General features: G+C 40.7%; 1 protein-coding gene across 1 annotated transcript; it reads right to left on the bottom strand.

The window, feature by feature from the left end:
* Nucleotides 1-5,503: 5,503 nt before the first annotated feature.
* Nucleotides 5,504-14,143, bottom strand: LOC116273277 (protein FRG1-like). The gene is made up of 5 exons (XM_031662252.1): nucleotides 13,875-14,143; nucleotides 11,502-11,606; nucleotides 7,892-7,983; nucleotides 6,789-6,899; nucleotides 5,504-5,617 (listed from the first exon to the last, which is right to left on the bottom strand). Exons 1-5 carry the CDS (start codon nucleotides 13,995-13,997, stop codon nucleotides 5,581-5,583), a joined length of 468 nt encoding a protein of 155 aa, XP_031518112.1. The 5' UTR covers nucleotides 13,998-14,143; the 3' UTR covers nucleotides 5,504-5,580.
* Nucleotides 14,144-14,754: the final 611 nt, after the last annotated feature.

The raw sequence follows: 14,754 nt of genomic DNA, 5'->3' as shown, positions 1-14,754 counted from the left end.
GTGCAGTGGCCTGATCATCACACACTGTCGCCCAGGCCAGAGTGCAGTGGCCTGACCATAACACTGCACAATGCGCTGGAGCCAGGTGCAGTGGCCTGATCATCACACACTGTAAGCCCAGGCCAGGTGCAGTGGCCTGACCATAACACACTGTAAGCCCAGGCCGAGTCGCGGTGGCCTGATCATCCACACACTGTCACCCAGGCCAGAGTGCAGTGGCCTGACCATAACACACTGTGGCCCAGGCCAGGAGTGCGGCACGATCATCACACACTGTAAGCCCAGGCCAGAGTGCAGTGGCACGATCATAGCTCACTGTCATGAGCCAGGTGCAGTGGCCTGATCATCTGCACTGTAAGCCCAGGCCAGAGTGCAGTGGCACCAGTCATGGCTTGCTGTGGCCCGGAGGGCCAGGTGCAGTGGCTGATCATCACACACTGTCGCCCAGGCCAGAGTGCAGTGGCCTGACCATAACACACTGTCGCCCAGGCCAGAGTGCAGTGGCCTGATCATCACACACTGTCGCCCAGGCCAGAGTGCAGTGGCCTGACCATAACACTGTAAGCCCAGGCCCAGGTGCAGTGGCCTGATCATCACACACTGTAAGCCCGGGCCAGGGTGCAGTGGCCTGACCATAACACTGTAAGCCCAGGCCCAGGTGCGGTGGCCTGATCATAGCTTGCTGTGGCCCAGGCCAGGTGCAGTGGCCTGATCATAGCTCACTGTGGCCCAGGCCAGGTGCAGTGGCCTGACCATAACACACTGTAAGCCCAGGCCAGTGCAGTGGCCTGACCATAACACTGTCGCCCAGGCCAGAGTGCAGTGGCCTGACCATAACACACTGTGGCCCAGGCCCGGAGTGCAGTGGCCTGACCATAGCACCTGCACAACCGCCCAGGCCAGAGTGCAGTGGCCTGACCATAACACTGTGGCCCGGGCCAGGTGCAGTGGCCTGACCATAACACACTGTAAGCCCAGGCCAGGTGCAGATGGCCTGATCATAACACACTGTAAGCCCAGGCCGGAGTGCGATGGCCTGATCACGCGGCTCACTGTAAGCCCGGGCCAGGTGCAGTGGCCTGAGCCATAACACACTTAATAAGCCCAGGCCCAGAGTGCGGTGGCCTGATCATAACACACTGTAAGCCCAGGCCAGGTGCAGTGGCCTGACAAAGCACACTGTAAGCCCAGGCCAGAGTGCAGTGGCCTGACCATAACACACTGTGGCCCAGGCCAGGTGCAGTGGCCTGACCGCAGCTGCTGTAAGCCCAGGCCAGAGTGCAGTGGCCTGATCATGGCTCACTTGTGGCCCGGGCCAGGTGCAGTGGCCTGACCATAACACACTGTGGCCCGGGCCAGAGTGCAGTGGCCTGATCATAGCTCACTGTCGCCCAGGCCAGAGTGCAGTGTGACTCTCTTTGCCACTGTAAGCCCAGGCCAGAGTGCAGTGGCCTGATCATAACACACTGTCGCCCAGGCCAGGTGCAATTGTAGCCTGACCATAACACACTGCACCCTCAAACTGCTGGGTCAAGTGATTTTTCTACCACAGCCTCCGGAGTAGCTGGGACTACACACATGCAGCACTATGCCTGGCTATTTTTTTTAATCATTTTTTTTTTAGAGATGGGGTCTCACTATGTTGCCCCGCTGGTCTTGAACTCCTGGGCTCAAGCAACCCAGTCACTTCAACCTCCCAAAGTGCAGCCATTACAGGCTTGAGCCACCGCACCCAGCTTGTCTGCAGTTTTTAAAAGAAAAACGGCGAGGCGCGGTGGCTCACGCCTGTAATCCCAGCACTTTGGGAGGCTGAGGCAGATGGATCACGAGGTCAGGAGTTCGAGACCAGCCTGGCCAAGATGGTGAACCCAGTCTCTACTAACCTGGGCACAGTGGTGGGCACCTGTAGATCCAGCTACTCGGAAGCTGAGGCAGGAGAATCGCTTGAACCCAGGAGGTAGATGTTGCAGTGAGCTGAGATCATGCCACTGCACTCCAGCCTGGCAACAGAGCAAGACTCGATCAGAAAAACAAAACACAAAAAACAAAACAACAAAAAAACACCATAATTTAAAAGATTAAAAGTTAAGGTAGATTTTTACAAATGTATGTCTACCATTATAGTATCATACAGAATGGTTTTACTGCCGTGAAGATTCTCTGTGCTCTGTGTTTCCTTGTCTTCCTTCCCCTTGGTTCATGGCAACCACTGATGTTTCTACTGTTCCCACAGTTTCACCGTTTCTGGAACGTCATATAATTGGAATCGAACAGTATGTAGACTTTTCGGATTGGCTTCTTCTCTTAGCAATATGCATTTACGTTTCCTCCTTATATTGTTTTGTGGCTTGACAGATCATCTCCTGTTAGCAGTGAGTAATATCCTGTCACCATTATACTTTTGTTAAGACTCAGAACATACAATGTGAAGAGGAAACGTGAATGTGCTCTGTAAGCTTTGAGCGACAATGAAGGGTCAAGGTAGGTCCTGGTTGTCACAGGTGCGCTGTGTGAGGCAGGAAGCTGTGGTGGGGAGGCTGTGTGTGGGGAAAGGGACATATGGGAAGTCTGTACTCTCTGCTCTGTTTAGCTGTGAACCTGCACTTCTCTAAAAATAAAATTAGTTAAAATTAAAAGCAAAAAATTAGAAAAATTAAAACATTACAATATGTCATATAGTTTTCAAATCGCAAGACAGAAAAAGACATAATAAAATAAAGTATAGAAAACAACAAGGATAGGAATAAAACATCAGTGACAGAAGGCAGAAGACAGAAACGTGGAGCCAAACACATTAATTTATTTTAATCACTAGTTACATTCATTTATACTAATTTATATTAAACGTATTCAAAGAAAAAGGCAACCAATGTAGACTGACCTCAAGATGATCCAGATGTTGGAATTAGTGTGAATTTTTAAAGTAGTTATTATAATTCTTACTAAAATCAAAACCCCAAAAACCCTTATAATAAATAGATAGGAAATCATAGCAGAGAAGAAAAACTACAATAACAAAGGCTCAAGTGGAAATTCTAGAAGTGAAAGTTTTCCAAGTTAAAAAATAATAATCGGCCGGGCGCGGTGGCTCAAGCCTGTAATCCCAGCACTTTGGGAGGCCGAGACGGGCGGATCATGAGGTCAGGAGATTGAGACCATCCTGGCTGACACGGTGAAACCCCATCTCTACTAAAAAATACAAAAAACTAGCCGGGCGCGGTGGCGGGCGCCTGTAGTCCCAGCTACTTGGGAGGCTGAGGCAGGAGAATGGCGTGAACCCGGGAGGCGGAGCTTGCAGTGAGCCAAGATCACGCCACTGCACTCCAGCCTGGGCGGCAGAGCGAGACTCTGTCTCAAAAAAAAAAAAAAAAAAAATAATAATAATCAGTTGTCTTCAGGAGCAGCTTGGAGGTGGTAAAGAGTCAATGAACCTAAAATACAATTGAAATTATTCAATCTGAAAAATGTGAGCAGTCATAGGTTGGAGTGTGGGAGCTTTTCCTTTGGTTAGTGCTTTTAGGTAATCTTGGTTTTGATATGATTACTAGGCTGATCTGTCAGGGGCTAAGCCAGAGTTTATCTTGGTTTCAGTAGTGCTTTAAACAAAACTCATGATATCCTTGTGTTCAAGATGGAAGAAGAGTGGACCAGATGACAATATTTCGATGCAGTCATTTTTAACCTCTGTTGCTCTCCCAGCGGTCTAGCTGGGGTTTGTATAAAGCAGAATGGGAGAAACAGGGATGGAGACCCCACCTACCCTCTCTATTTGTCCACTTGTCCTCCTTCACTAGTGGATAAAGTCCGCGGGAATAGGCAATGTATTATTTTAAATCTGAATCTTCTGTTGTCAAGATCTGCAATTAGTTCTGCTCGCTGGACTGGGGTCAGGAACCGAGGGAACATGAGGGTGAACGAGGTGACATGGAGTCCAAGAACACACTGTGCCTGCAAGCAGAATGTTTGTGCCAGGAAAACCAGTCAGCAGGCAGATGGTCTCAGATACCAAGTGGGAGGCAAGATTCAGTCTCGTGAAGGCAGTGATCCTCAATGTGTACTTCGTATCACTTGCTTCGGAATGACCTGGAGTACTTGTTCACATGCAAATGTGGAGCCCAGTCCTAGACCTGCTAAACCTGCATCTCCACGGATGGTCTGGGCAGTTGACACTGGAGACCTGCGAAGCCTGCGTCTCCACAGATGGGTCTCAGCAGTTGACATTGGAAACGTGCAGGTCCCTCGGAGACGCTTATGCAGATAAATCTGAACTGTTGTTTCAGGGTTAGGGAGCTGGCAAAAGCAAGGAATAGACCAAGCCCTTGGGTGGGAAGGCTGCATAACCTTGGCACTATTAGCGTTCTGGGTGGAACAGGATCTTGCCACATGCTTCGCAGCATCCCTAGCCTCTACCCTCTAACACCGTATCCCAGATGTGAAAACCAAAAATGTCCCCTGGGAGGCAAAATAGTCACCAGTTGGGAACAGGAACCACCACTTTGCGGGATCAGAGTAGTTACTTTGTTCCCAATCCAAGGATCAGAACCCAAGATGAGACAAAGTGCAGCTACCGGAACTGGAGGGCCAAGCTGGAGCTGGACCTACAACAAACGCTCCAAAAGCTCCTTTCTAGGCCTGATCCCGTGCCTCAGCTACCGAGCTTGTACAGATGCCATGTAACTCTAGATGTGGTGACTGATGGAACTGAAAGGCTAGAACTAGATAGGGTCTTTAAGGATAGGCCAGCACACAACGTGGACTTTTGACAACATCCAGATCCTTGAACCAACCTGAGGCAGAATTTCCCGTACATCTGATCCACAGCCTGGATGTGGAGCACTCACTGGGATTAGATGCCATGGGAATATTGTGTTTAGGAACTCTGAAAGAGACAGGCTTCAACAAAGCAGACCTAAGCAACACTTAGCGTTTGAACTTCTTCAGCTTCCATTCCAGCCCACAAGGACAAAAGCATCCCATACATATCCACTGTGGCCAACCCGTCCTCAGTGGGGAGTTTCCCCAGCACTACTCTCCCCTCTGTTCTGAGCCTACTTGCTCTTTTGTAATGTTTCCACTTTCGGTCCCACTCCCTAACAGATGACTTGTCCTCTCCGCCCGGCCCCCTAGTTCTGACATTTGGACTGTCTGTGATCTGGGTAGTACTTCCGAGGCAGAATCAAAGCCTTGTTGATTGGATTGGGAATTTCTAACTTCCTATTAAAGGCACTGATCAGGCATCTATTGTATAAAGTAAAGTAAGATTATGATCCAGTAAGACAGATTCCACAAGCAGTGCAGGAAGAATTGGTTTCTAGTACACTGCATGCTTCAGGACAGGAAATCCAGAAAAAAATTCTGTGGTACATTAAGTGTGTACTATAGGTTTCATTTCCATGCGAAAAATTCTAGTTAGCTAAAAAGTACATCCATGAAGAATCTTGATTAAGCTTGTTTAATCCTGGTTAAACTAGTTACTAAACAATAATTTCACAACAACTCAAGAACTCTTTAAAAGCATTTCCTCTGAATATTTTATTCAGAAAAAAACACAAAAAGATAAAGCAGAAACAAAAATTCCAGTCATTTGCAGTATCTGTCGGCTTTCAATTTGGCTCTCCTGTTTAAGCAAAGAAAAGTAATAAAATTAATCTGTGTAAAGCATGCCATATATATTCAACTGCTGCTAAATATAAAAAGCTTTAAAACTGTGTGGTCAATTTTGGTTATTATATTACCACAACACTTATGTTAAAATATGTATACTTTTAAATTTGGTTTCTATAAAAAATGGATTCTAATCTTGTAACAGTTATTTCCTAACAGTCAATAAACGCTGCCTAAGGGCTTTTTCAATCCACAATAGCAATTTTAATTATTCTGGAATTTAAGAGTGCTCTAAATTTCTATTCAACATGGTGAGAATGCTGTCTTATTAGAAGTGATAAAAGTTACAGGACACAGAGCTTATTCCGTTTTAGAGTCCACATCCTGATTGTATTTTATATCCTCTTCTTGATTTCTTCCATCTAGATACGTATTCATTTGCTCAGCTGGAAAAAATTCTTAACATTATGTACTGACTTTAGGTATGAACTCTACCAGCTAGTTAACAGGAAATATGTAATTAAACATTGCCTTATCAAGAAATGTAAAAAAAGGGTAAGAGTAACTTTGCAACATAGGACTTCAATGAGCGGCTGGTGATTATCAAAATCTGGCACTTAATTGATTTATACTTGGACACTCACAGCTAAACGTCTCTGCCTGTTTTCCTACGTTGTAAATCTAGGACATTACTTACCCACATCGGAAGAGTAATAAATATTAACAATGTGCTATGATAAACATCCTGCACTCTTCCAAATCTTACAATAAAACTGCTTCAATTTCACTTGTTTAGCTTTTAAATTTTTAGCTGATCTATTCTTATTTTAAGGAACCTGAACTACTCTAACAGAATCCACATAATTTTTACCTTAGTCAAACTGCTTCTTTCTAACTCTGGTTCCAACAGTTATAAAAAGATAATGATAAATTTATGAAGTAGATAGAGTCAAACCTGAATTTCTTAAAGTATATACTTAGAATCGGTTATAATTTTTAGATATTCTTTCTTGACAGTCTTTTCCCAAACTTATGATGTCCTCTCTAAGTAATATTGCCACATTCATAAATTAGAAATAAAGACAAAAATGTGAAAACTATAGTAATTTAAGAGAACATAGGTTTTCTACATGCCATTTCTATTGGCTACTGAAAATAGCGGAAATAAGTAAATAAAGAGCTACCTGTCCAGAAGCGTCTCATGCAAAAATCCATCTTTCCGAGCCTTTTTAAGAATTTTACTGTCTTCTTTACTTATTTTAAGTTTGTGGTCTTGGAAGCTCTGAAATTTCTTTCTGCAAAGAAAATGTCTTCATTGAAAAATACCTCAAATTCTGATTATACATATTTACTATTACATTTATAAATACTGTTAATTTCTTTTTCACTTATTAAAAAAGTCTAATTGTAGGCCAGGGGCAGTGGCTCATGCCTGCCATCCCAGCACTTTGGGAGGCCAAGGCAGGCAGATCACTTGAGGTCAGGAGTTTGATAACAGCCTGTTCAACATGGTGAAACCCCATCTCTACTAAAAATATAAAAATTAGCTGAGCATAGTGGCACGTGCCTGTAGTCCCAGTTACTCAGGAGGCTGAGGCAGGAGAATCACATGAACCTGGGAGGCGAAGGCTGCGATGAGCCGAGATCACGCCACTGCACTCCAGTCTGGGCAACAGAGTGAGACTCCTCTTGGGGAAGGGGAAAAAAAAAGTCTAATTGTATTTTTTTAATAAGCTGGAGCTTCTCAACCACAAAGATGACCTCCATGACCCCTCAAAAGGAGGGCCGCTCATTGACTGGGAAGAATCACAAGGCCCCACTTCTATTAGGGCATGCCGGCTGGAGTCCCCCGTGTCCTGGCCATAGCACAGCCTTTGACTGGCATCACACCCGTTCTGTGAATGAACAGGGAGACGGACTAACCCGCATGACGTTAGCTTTGAGAGCTGGTATGATGATTAGGAAAACTGAAGCCTTGAGAACAGCATTGAGCTCAGGGCTCTGTCCCAGAGGCTACATTGTGTTGCCTCTTCTTGTCCATCAGTTTTAATTTAATTTTGTCAGAGAGGGTCTTGCTCCATCACCCAGGCTGGAATGCAGTGGTTATCAGAGCTCACTGCAGCCTTGGACTCCTGGGCTCGAACAATCCTCCTGTCTCAGCCTCTCGAGCAGCTTGGCCTACAGGCATGCACCACCATCCCCAACTAATTAGGTAATGTATTTTGAAAGCACTTTGAGAAGCACTTCACTGTCAAATCTGTAGGTCTAAAAGGAAAAGAACACATACACATAATTGATTTCACACTGTTTTACATTTCCTTTGTCTTCTTCTGGAATGTCATCTTTTTTCTTGGTTTCTCTTTCAGCACAGGATCTAATCTAGATATTGGACAAGAGAATCCAATGGGTTATATGTTTATCTCCCATCTTCCCCACTTTACGTATCACATAAGAACATTCAAGATGATTTCCTATGCAGAAGAAAAAATTAACTGATCAGCTATATTCAGAAAAAGGCAGGTTTTGGCTATATGTTTTACTTCACATATATAATCTATATGAGTAACTGCTACCACATGCTTGCTCCGCAGCCCTTGGGTCAGAAACACTACAGACAAAATTATTTCAAAAACATTTTACACATCAGATCCTGCTAGGCAATAAAGCAATCATTAACTAATTTAATTTTGTCCTCCAAGTGAACACACTAGGATCAAATTATCCCTAGTAGACAAGTGTTCATTTGATCAGACTGAAAGCTTAAGATCACTATTTTACGTCTCACAGACTATTACCAAATGTATTAAAACTTTTAACATTACACAATAACTTGTTTTTAATTAATTGGAACCCACCTCTTTTACTAACTTCTTATATCCTCCAAAGTTTGGATAGATATTTACTATCACATGTCATAAGTTAACTGATCTGCATTCAACAATTAGGATCGCCCACAGAACAGGCAATTGGCAGTGGTAAGGACTCACGTCTCCTAAGGATCTCTGTGGCCAGAGTCCAATTCCAGGACTGCTTAGAAAGTGATGACAAACAACGTGTTTGTGCCAATGACATCTTTGTGACAGTTTTGATTAGAGGGTCCCAGAAGACCTGAAAACATTCCCTGCTAGGGCCTGTAACACAATGCTGCCTTTAGTATGAGGGATCTGTGTTCTGGTAGATAAGGCAAGGTCATAAAGGTGAATGGCTGACAGAGATTAGGAGAGCCTGCAATTAAATGGTAAAGGAAAAGAGTCCTAAATAATCACTGTTCAGAGCTTCCAGGTGCTTGACTAACCAGAGACCCAGAGAACTTTGCATTTCATCTGAAAACTGCTTTAAATAGTGAAACACACAATCTTTGTATAAGTATCTTTGTCTCTTTGTATAAGTGCAAAGCACTGCACATATATTTGCAATTGTTGCCTTCAGTAACACTTTTGTGATAATATCCAGATGAAAAATAAACATGATACAATAAAATATAAATAAATAAAATTAAAGGTAAGTCACAAACCCATCTGCATTTCCCCAATGACCTGTTCCCTGAGAAGCAATGCGCTATGAAATATTGAGTAGCTTAGGAGTGTTGGGGTCCGCGTGTTTCCTAAACAAAGGAATGAACACACAAGACAACACAAGACAAGACAAACATGGCGGCCGCCTCGAATGGCTCACTCTGCTTTATTTTATACAGTCATTTGTGGAATGTTGCCAAGTCACAAGACACATTGTTGTTTTTCTGACCTTTCCCTGACTTTCTGGATTTTCAAGATGTTTACACATAAACAAGCCCCCAGGGTCTGCTGTTAGCAGCTGGCTCCTTTGTTCTCCCTGTTTGCAGGGAAGGAATGCCCTGCTTCGTTTGCAAGAGCAGGACTTATCAGGAATGCCTCGTTTGGGAGCATAGTCCTCTACATAGGAGTCACCTGGGCCTGGGTACACATCCTGTCTTTACCACACCCTGAAATCGCTATGTGATTTCCATGAACTGACTGACAAAAACCACAAGGATGTAAGGAGGGTCAGAGGCTGTCTTCCTGTCTGTAAGGCTGAGCTCACATCCACCTCACAGGAGCATTATGGAGATTCGAGACTACAACGCATGTGCCAGGTATATGCAATGAAAAAATATAACTAACACTTCACTTCTCTAATAATAATACCTACATTTTAGATTGAAATTGTTTGAGCTTTAGATTTGAAATTATTTGAAATCAAGACTATTGTAAAAAGAAATCAAACATATGACCGGAAATCTAACATGAAGCACGTACAGACATTTGACAGATGCTTTTAAATTACACTGGTAGTAGAGAAAAATGTCTAAGAACGAAGGGCATTTTAGAAAAGGCATTTCCCCCATCTCTTAGAGCCTTCCACTCCGGCCCCCACAATGCGTCACAGAGCAAATCTGGGTCAGACTAGATGCAACCTGTGATTCCCGACAGAGACAAACAAAGCAAAGTTCAGGACGCTCACTACCGGGAAGGAATGCCAAGGAACAGAAAAACCATGTGTCAAGAAGGAGGGAGTTATTCTTTAGATACATTTTAGTATATGTTTATCATTAAAGATCACTGGCTTTTGCTGAGTCTAAAAAATTAAGCCTTAAATGTTTTCATCAAATTCCAGCTAACTACCTGATTTATCTAGGTTATATTAACAGTATTATTTAGAATTTCACCTTGATATGAAGATGTCTGTGTAACTTTTACAATGATATAAAACAAAGAGTAGGATTAGGGAGGAAACAGGCCAGTGCCTGATGCAATGGATAACGCATCTGACTACAGATGAGGGAATTTAGCATGGAATAAGGAACTTTTATTTCCAGCTTACTGACACATACAAATTGTAAAAATAAAATGAAAATCATGTTTTATGTGATTCATGTTTTTCCTAATGCAAAGAAGACTGGTACTATTAATAAAAATATTTTTAAAATGTGAGGGCTAAAGCCCCAGAGGTTCTGCTATGATTTTGTATGTTTCATAGAGTGATTTTCATCACGGAAGCTCAAGCATTACGTAAATACAAATGCATATACCCCTGACCTGGTAATTCTGCTTCTGGAAATTTATCTTCAGGTCCACCCGCACATCTACAAATGGATGCATATTCAATGTTTTGTACTGCAGCACTGTGTATATGAGCAAAAGACTGGAAACAGCCTAAATTTCCATCTATAAGAGACTAAACAAATTAAGGTACATCCCTAAAATGAATATTATGTGGCTGTTAAAAAAGAGAGAGAAAGAAAGGAAAAGCAAGAAAAAGAGAAAACTTTCTACGTTCAAACTAATAGTAGAAAACTCTCCAAGACACAGTTTTAAGGAAAAAAAAATCAAAGTCTAGAAGACTATAGAGGAGGCAAACTTTAGTGTAAAACAGTTGAAAATTATAAACATATTCATGTGTTCATAAAGAAATTTTAGGAGGCTATAAAAAAACAAAACAAAGGGAAAGAGATAGGAACCGGAGCTGGGACACAGGTGAGTAAGACGTATGGCAGGCAGATGTCTTCATACGTTTTTATTTAAAAATGTTGAACCACGTGTACATATTATCTATTTTAAAAACTAGATTTTAAAATACAAGCAAGAAAACAAGAAAATGAAAGCCTAAAAAGATCATGTAGAACTACTCAAAAAAAGATAGTAATCCATGGAGATAACAGCAAGGTAGCTCCTAGATGCACTGATTTCTCTATCACATTGTATAAACAAGCCACCAATTATGGGATTTATATTAAAAAATGAGTCCATTTGAAACACCACATTATAAAAAGCTATTAACTAAATCTTTAAAGTGACAGTAAATGATGATTTAACATTTTAAAGAGATACAGTCACATTGCATGTGTGAATGTGGTCATCTGTATAAAATGTCATAATTACCTTGATCATTTCTTCTTCTCCTGCTGTCTTACTTTTTGCTTCTATGTCCCCAGCTTCATTGCATCTAATAAAGCAGCTATTTGAAGCCAATAAAGCCATTTTCCCCTAAGTGAAACAAAATAACAAAATAGAGAGTCATGAGGATACTTCTTGTAGAAGAAACGTTGTGTTTAGATTGAATTAATTTTTCCTCCCTGATTTAAAAATCACAGAAAAGAACTTAGAGAAAACCTGAAAAATATAATACAAGAACATGCAGAAAAGGAAACCAAAATCACCTATTATTTTACTATTCAAATATTACCACAATAAACATTCTTAGTGTATCTTCCTAGTAGGACTAAATTCTAATTAGATGAAGTAGGATTGCTTCCTTTCTAAAACATCTACGGTGATATAACTGATTTAGTTCAGTTTGAAAAATTGACTTTAAAGACAAGAACATAATTACGAATGCACACTTTGTTCAAATATTAGCATTTTAAGTAAAATTTATTTTACTCACAATTAGAAAACACGAAAAGGCATATACAATGCCTTTAGTGTTTTGAATTTAAGAATCAATGTCTGAGGGGCTTTTGTGTGTGAAAATAAATATTCATATGCTTTTTTAGTTGTTTAATGTTTGATGTATTACACTGCTTTCTATTAAACAAAACTTTAAAAACTGATCTTCTTGTGTATCTAAATCTGGGTTATAAACTTGGTTAGCTTGATTCCCTTAACAAATGTAACGTTTTGTAACTTGTATTTGGTTGATTCTTTTGGAAAACTTGGAATACCATAACATTTAGACAAAATATTTACAAATACAATGATTATAAAATATGTATATATTTAATACAAATATATATATATAATATGTGATATAACTTATTATCACATCCAGTTAAAAAGTGCTGATAACATGGATTTAATTTCTTGGTCAAGGTCGCAAGGGCTGGTGGTCTCTCATTTGGATGGCGCCTGCTGAGCCCTGGAACATGCTGCTGTGGTCTAAGGCGATTTAAACCTGTGCCGCAGATTATTCACCTGAGTCTTTTTGCAATAGAGTTTTAAGACCCTCTTTCATTTAAATTTTTGAAACTTAGTGTCCTTCCTAGAAATAAAATGAAATGAACTTTCCTAAAGTGTTGTATTATTAGAACTATCTCGCTCATCATCCTGGCCTTACGATATACTGGCCTTTTCTACTGGTGTAACTTTTATTGGAAGTATCTCATCATAACTCGTAGGATCATCTCAAAGGGGTTGCAATACATTAGTGGGTCATGAAATCAATGTAGTGGTTCCTGAATGGTATTGGGGGGAAAAAGAAAAGGGAATACACACAGACACACAGAGGAAGGGGTAAAAGAGAATAAGAAATATCAAGCTGCGTAACACATGAACAAGTATTGTTAAGTACAACTCTTGCTTCAGTTATACATATGTGTGTGCTGGGCTGCGATGTAAAAATGCATTTCTCAATGGGTTGGGTCAAAATAGTTTTCAAGTCACTGACTTAAGATTTTATCCCAGGGGATGAGGAAATTAGTCTAAGTGATTACCTCTTTCTGGGGGGATGTCTGTTTAATTTGTCGTCTTAGAAAACACTGCTGAGTTCCTGTTTTCAGTTCCTGATTGTATACCACCAAAGCACTACTCAAAGGCTGAGCTTATCTTCCACTTGCTTGTGCCCACTGGTCCTTACTGGTTTTGATATAGTTACCTACTTTTTAAAGACTGTTTAGCACTCACATACTTTTGTTCAATCTTTACTTCTTACACAGAGAAAGGAAATTATGTATTCTGTACCAACAAAGATTTAACAAAACATCCATATACTACAACTGTCTACTTACTAAAATTAAGAATTAGTATATTATCTTTTTTCTCCTTTTATATTAAAACTATCTTTTCGTACACTATTTGAAGCTTATGAACTGAAAGTCCTTTAGAGATAATTTACTTCAATGAACTATTATTATTTATTTTATGCACAAATTGTCACAACTTGGTCTTAGCTTGCTCCAGTGTTTGCTTACAGTCTCTAATGTTTCTGAAAGCATCCATGATTTCTGCTACAAAGAAGGTACTTAGGAACTATTCTGTTTTCCTACTCTGAGACTTAAAATTGACTGGTTCTTTAACGGAAATGAGATCCATATCTAGGCAGTAGGGTACAGAGAAATAACTGTGGGCAAAAGTACTAATGCTGTTTTTGTTGCACTATATTTTGAGATCTCTTTAAGGCTCTATGTTCCTATTGATTGACTCCAATTTAATGTATTATACTATTGCATCCTATTTTTTCTTTTTAAATATATTATGATTGTTACAGACTTTCTGTTACACTGACAGGAAGTTTTTATAAACAGTAACAGCACTTACATTTTGAAAGACTGGTTCCCATTGTTCTCTTGGTCCAATTGCATCTGAACGCCCAACAACAAGCCCATCTGAATTGATACCAAGATACTTTCCATAGCCAGATTTCAGGGCAATTCTGTACATTAAGAAAATGGATAAAAGTTAAAAACTGAGAGGAAATTAATTATAGAACATCAAAACAGGACATGTGTATGTGTGTGGGTGTGTACATATCTAAACTTTCAGGCTGGACATATCCCAAGTATTCAAAAGCTGCATGTGGCTGAGTGGTGACTCACTCCTGTAATCTCTGTGCTTTGGGAAGCCAATGGGAGAATTGCTTGAGGCAAGAAGTTCAAGATCAGCTTGGACAACACAGTGAGACCCCATCTCTACAAAAAATTTAAAAAATTAGCTGGGCATGCTGGCGTGCACAGCTACTGGGGAGGCTGACACAGGAGGGTTGCTTGAGTACAGAAATTTGAGGTTATAGTGAGCTATGATCACACCACTGCACTCCAATCTGGGTGACAGAGTGAGACTCTGTGCCTTAAAAAAAAAAAAAAGCTACATGTGACTAGTTGCTGCCATATTGGACAGTGCAGTTTTAAATTTACAGTTTTGTATTTTGCTTTTTAAATATAAACATTATACTTATATATTACATAACAAATATTTTCCAAATTCATCATTCTTCACTTATACTTCTTTAGTCATAAAGTTCAACAATAAATTATTAAAACTTACTTTTTCTGTTATTATAAATAGTTCTATTTACATCTATTCTGTACATAAAACTGATTTATCCTCAGAAAAAATTCCTAGAAATAACTGGATCGAAGAGTATAAAGTTCTTATGTCATCAAACTGTTTTCCAGAAAATGCTGTTTCAATTTACATT

This window comes from Papio anubis, unplaced genomic scaffold (genome assembly GCF_008728515.1).
Source record: "Papio anubis isolate 15944 unplaced genomic scaffold, Panubis1.0 scaffold502, whole genome shotgun sequence".
Lineage (NCBI taxonomy): Eukaryota > Metazoa > Chordata > Mammalia > Primates > Cercopithecidae > Papio > Papio anubis.
Note: the sequence above shows the minus strand (reverse complement) of the source record. Positions and strands in the feature narration are given on the sequence as shown.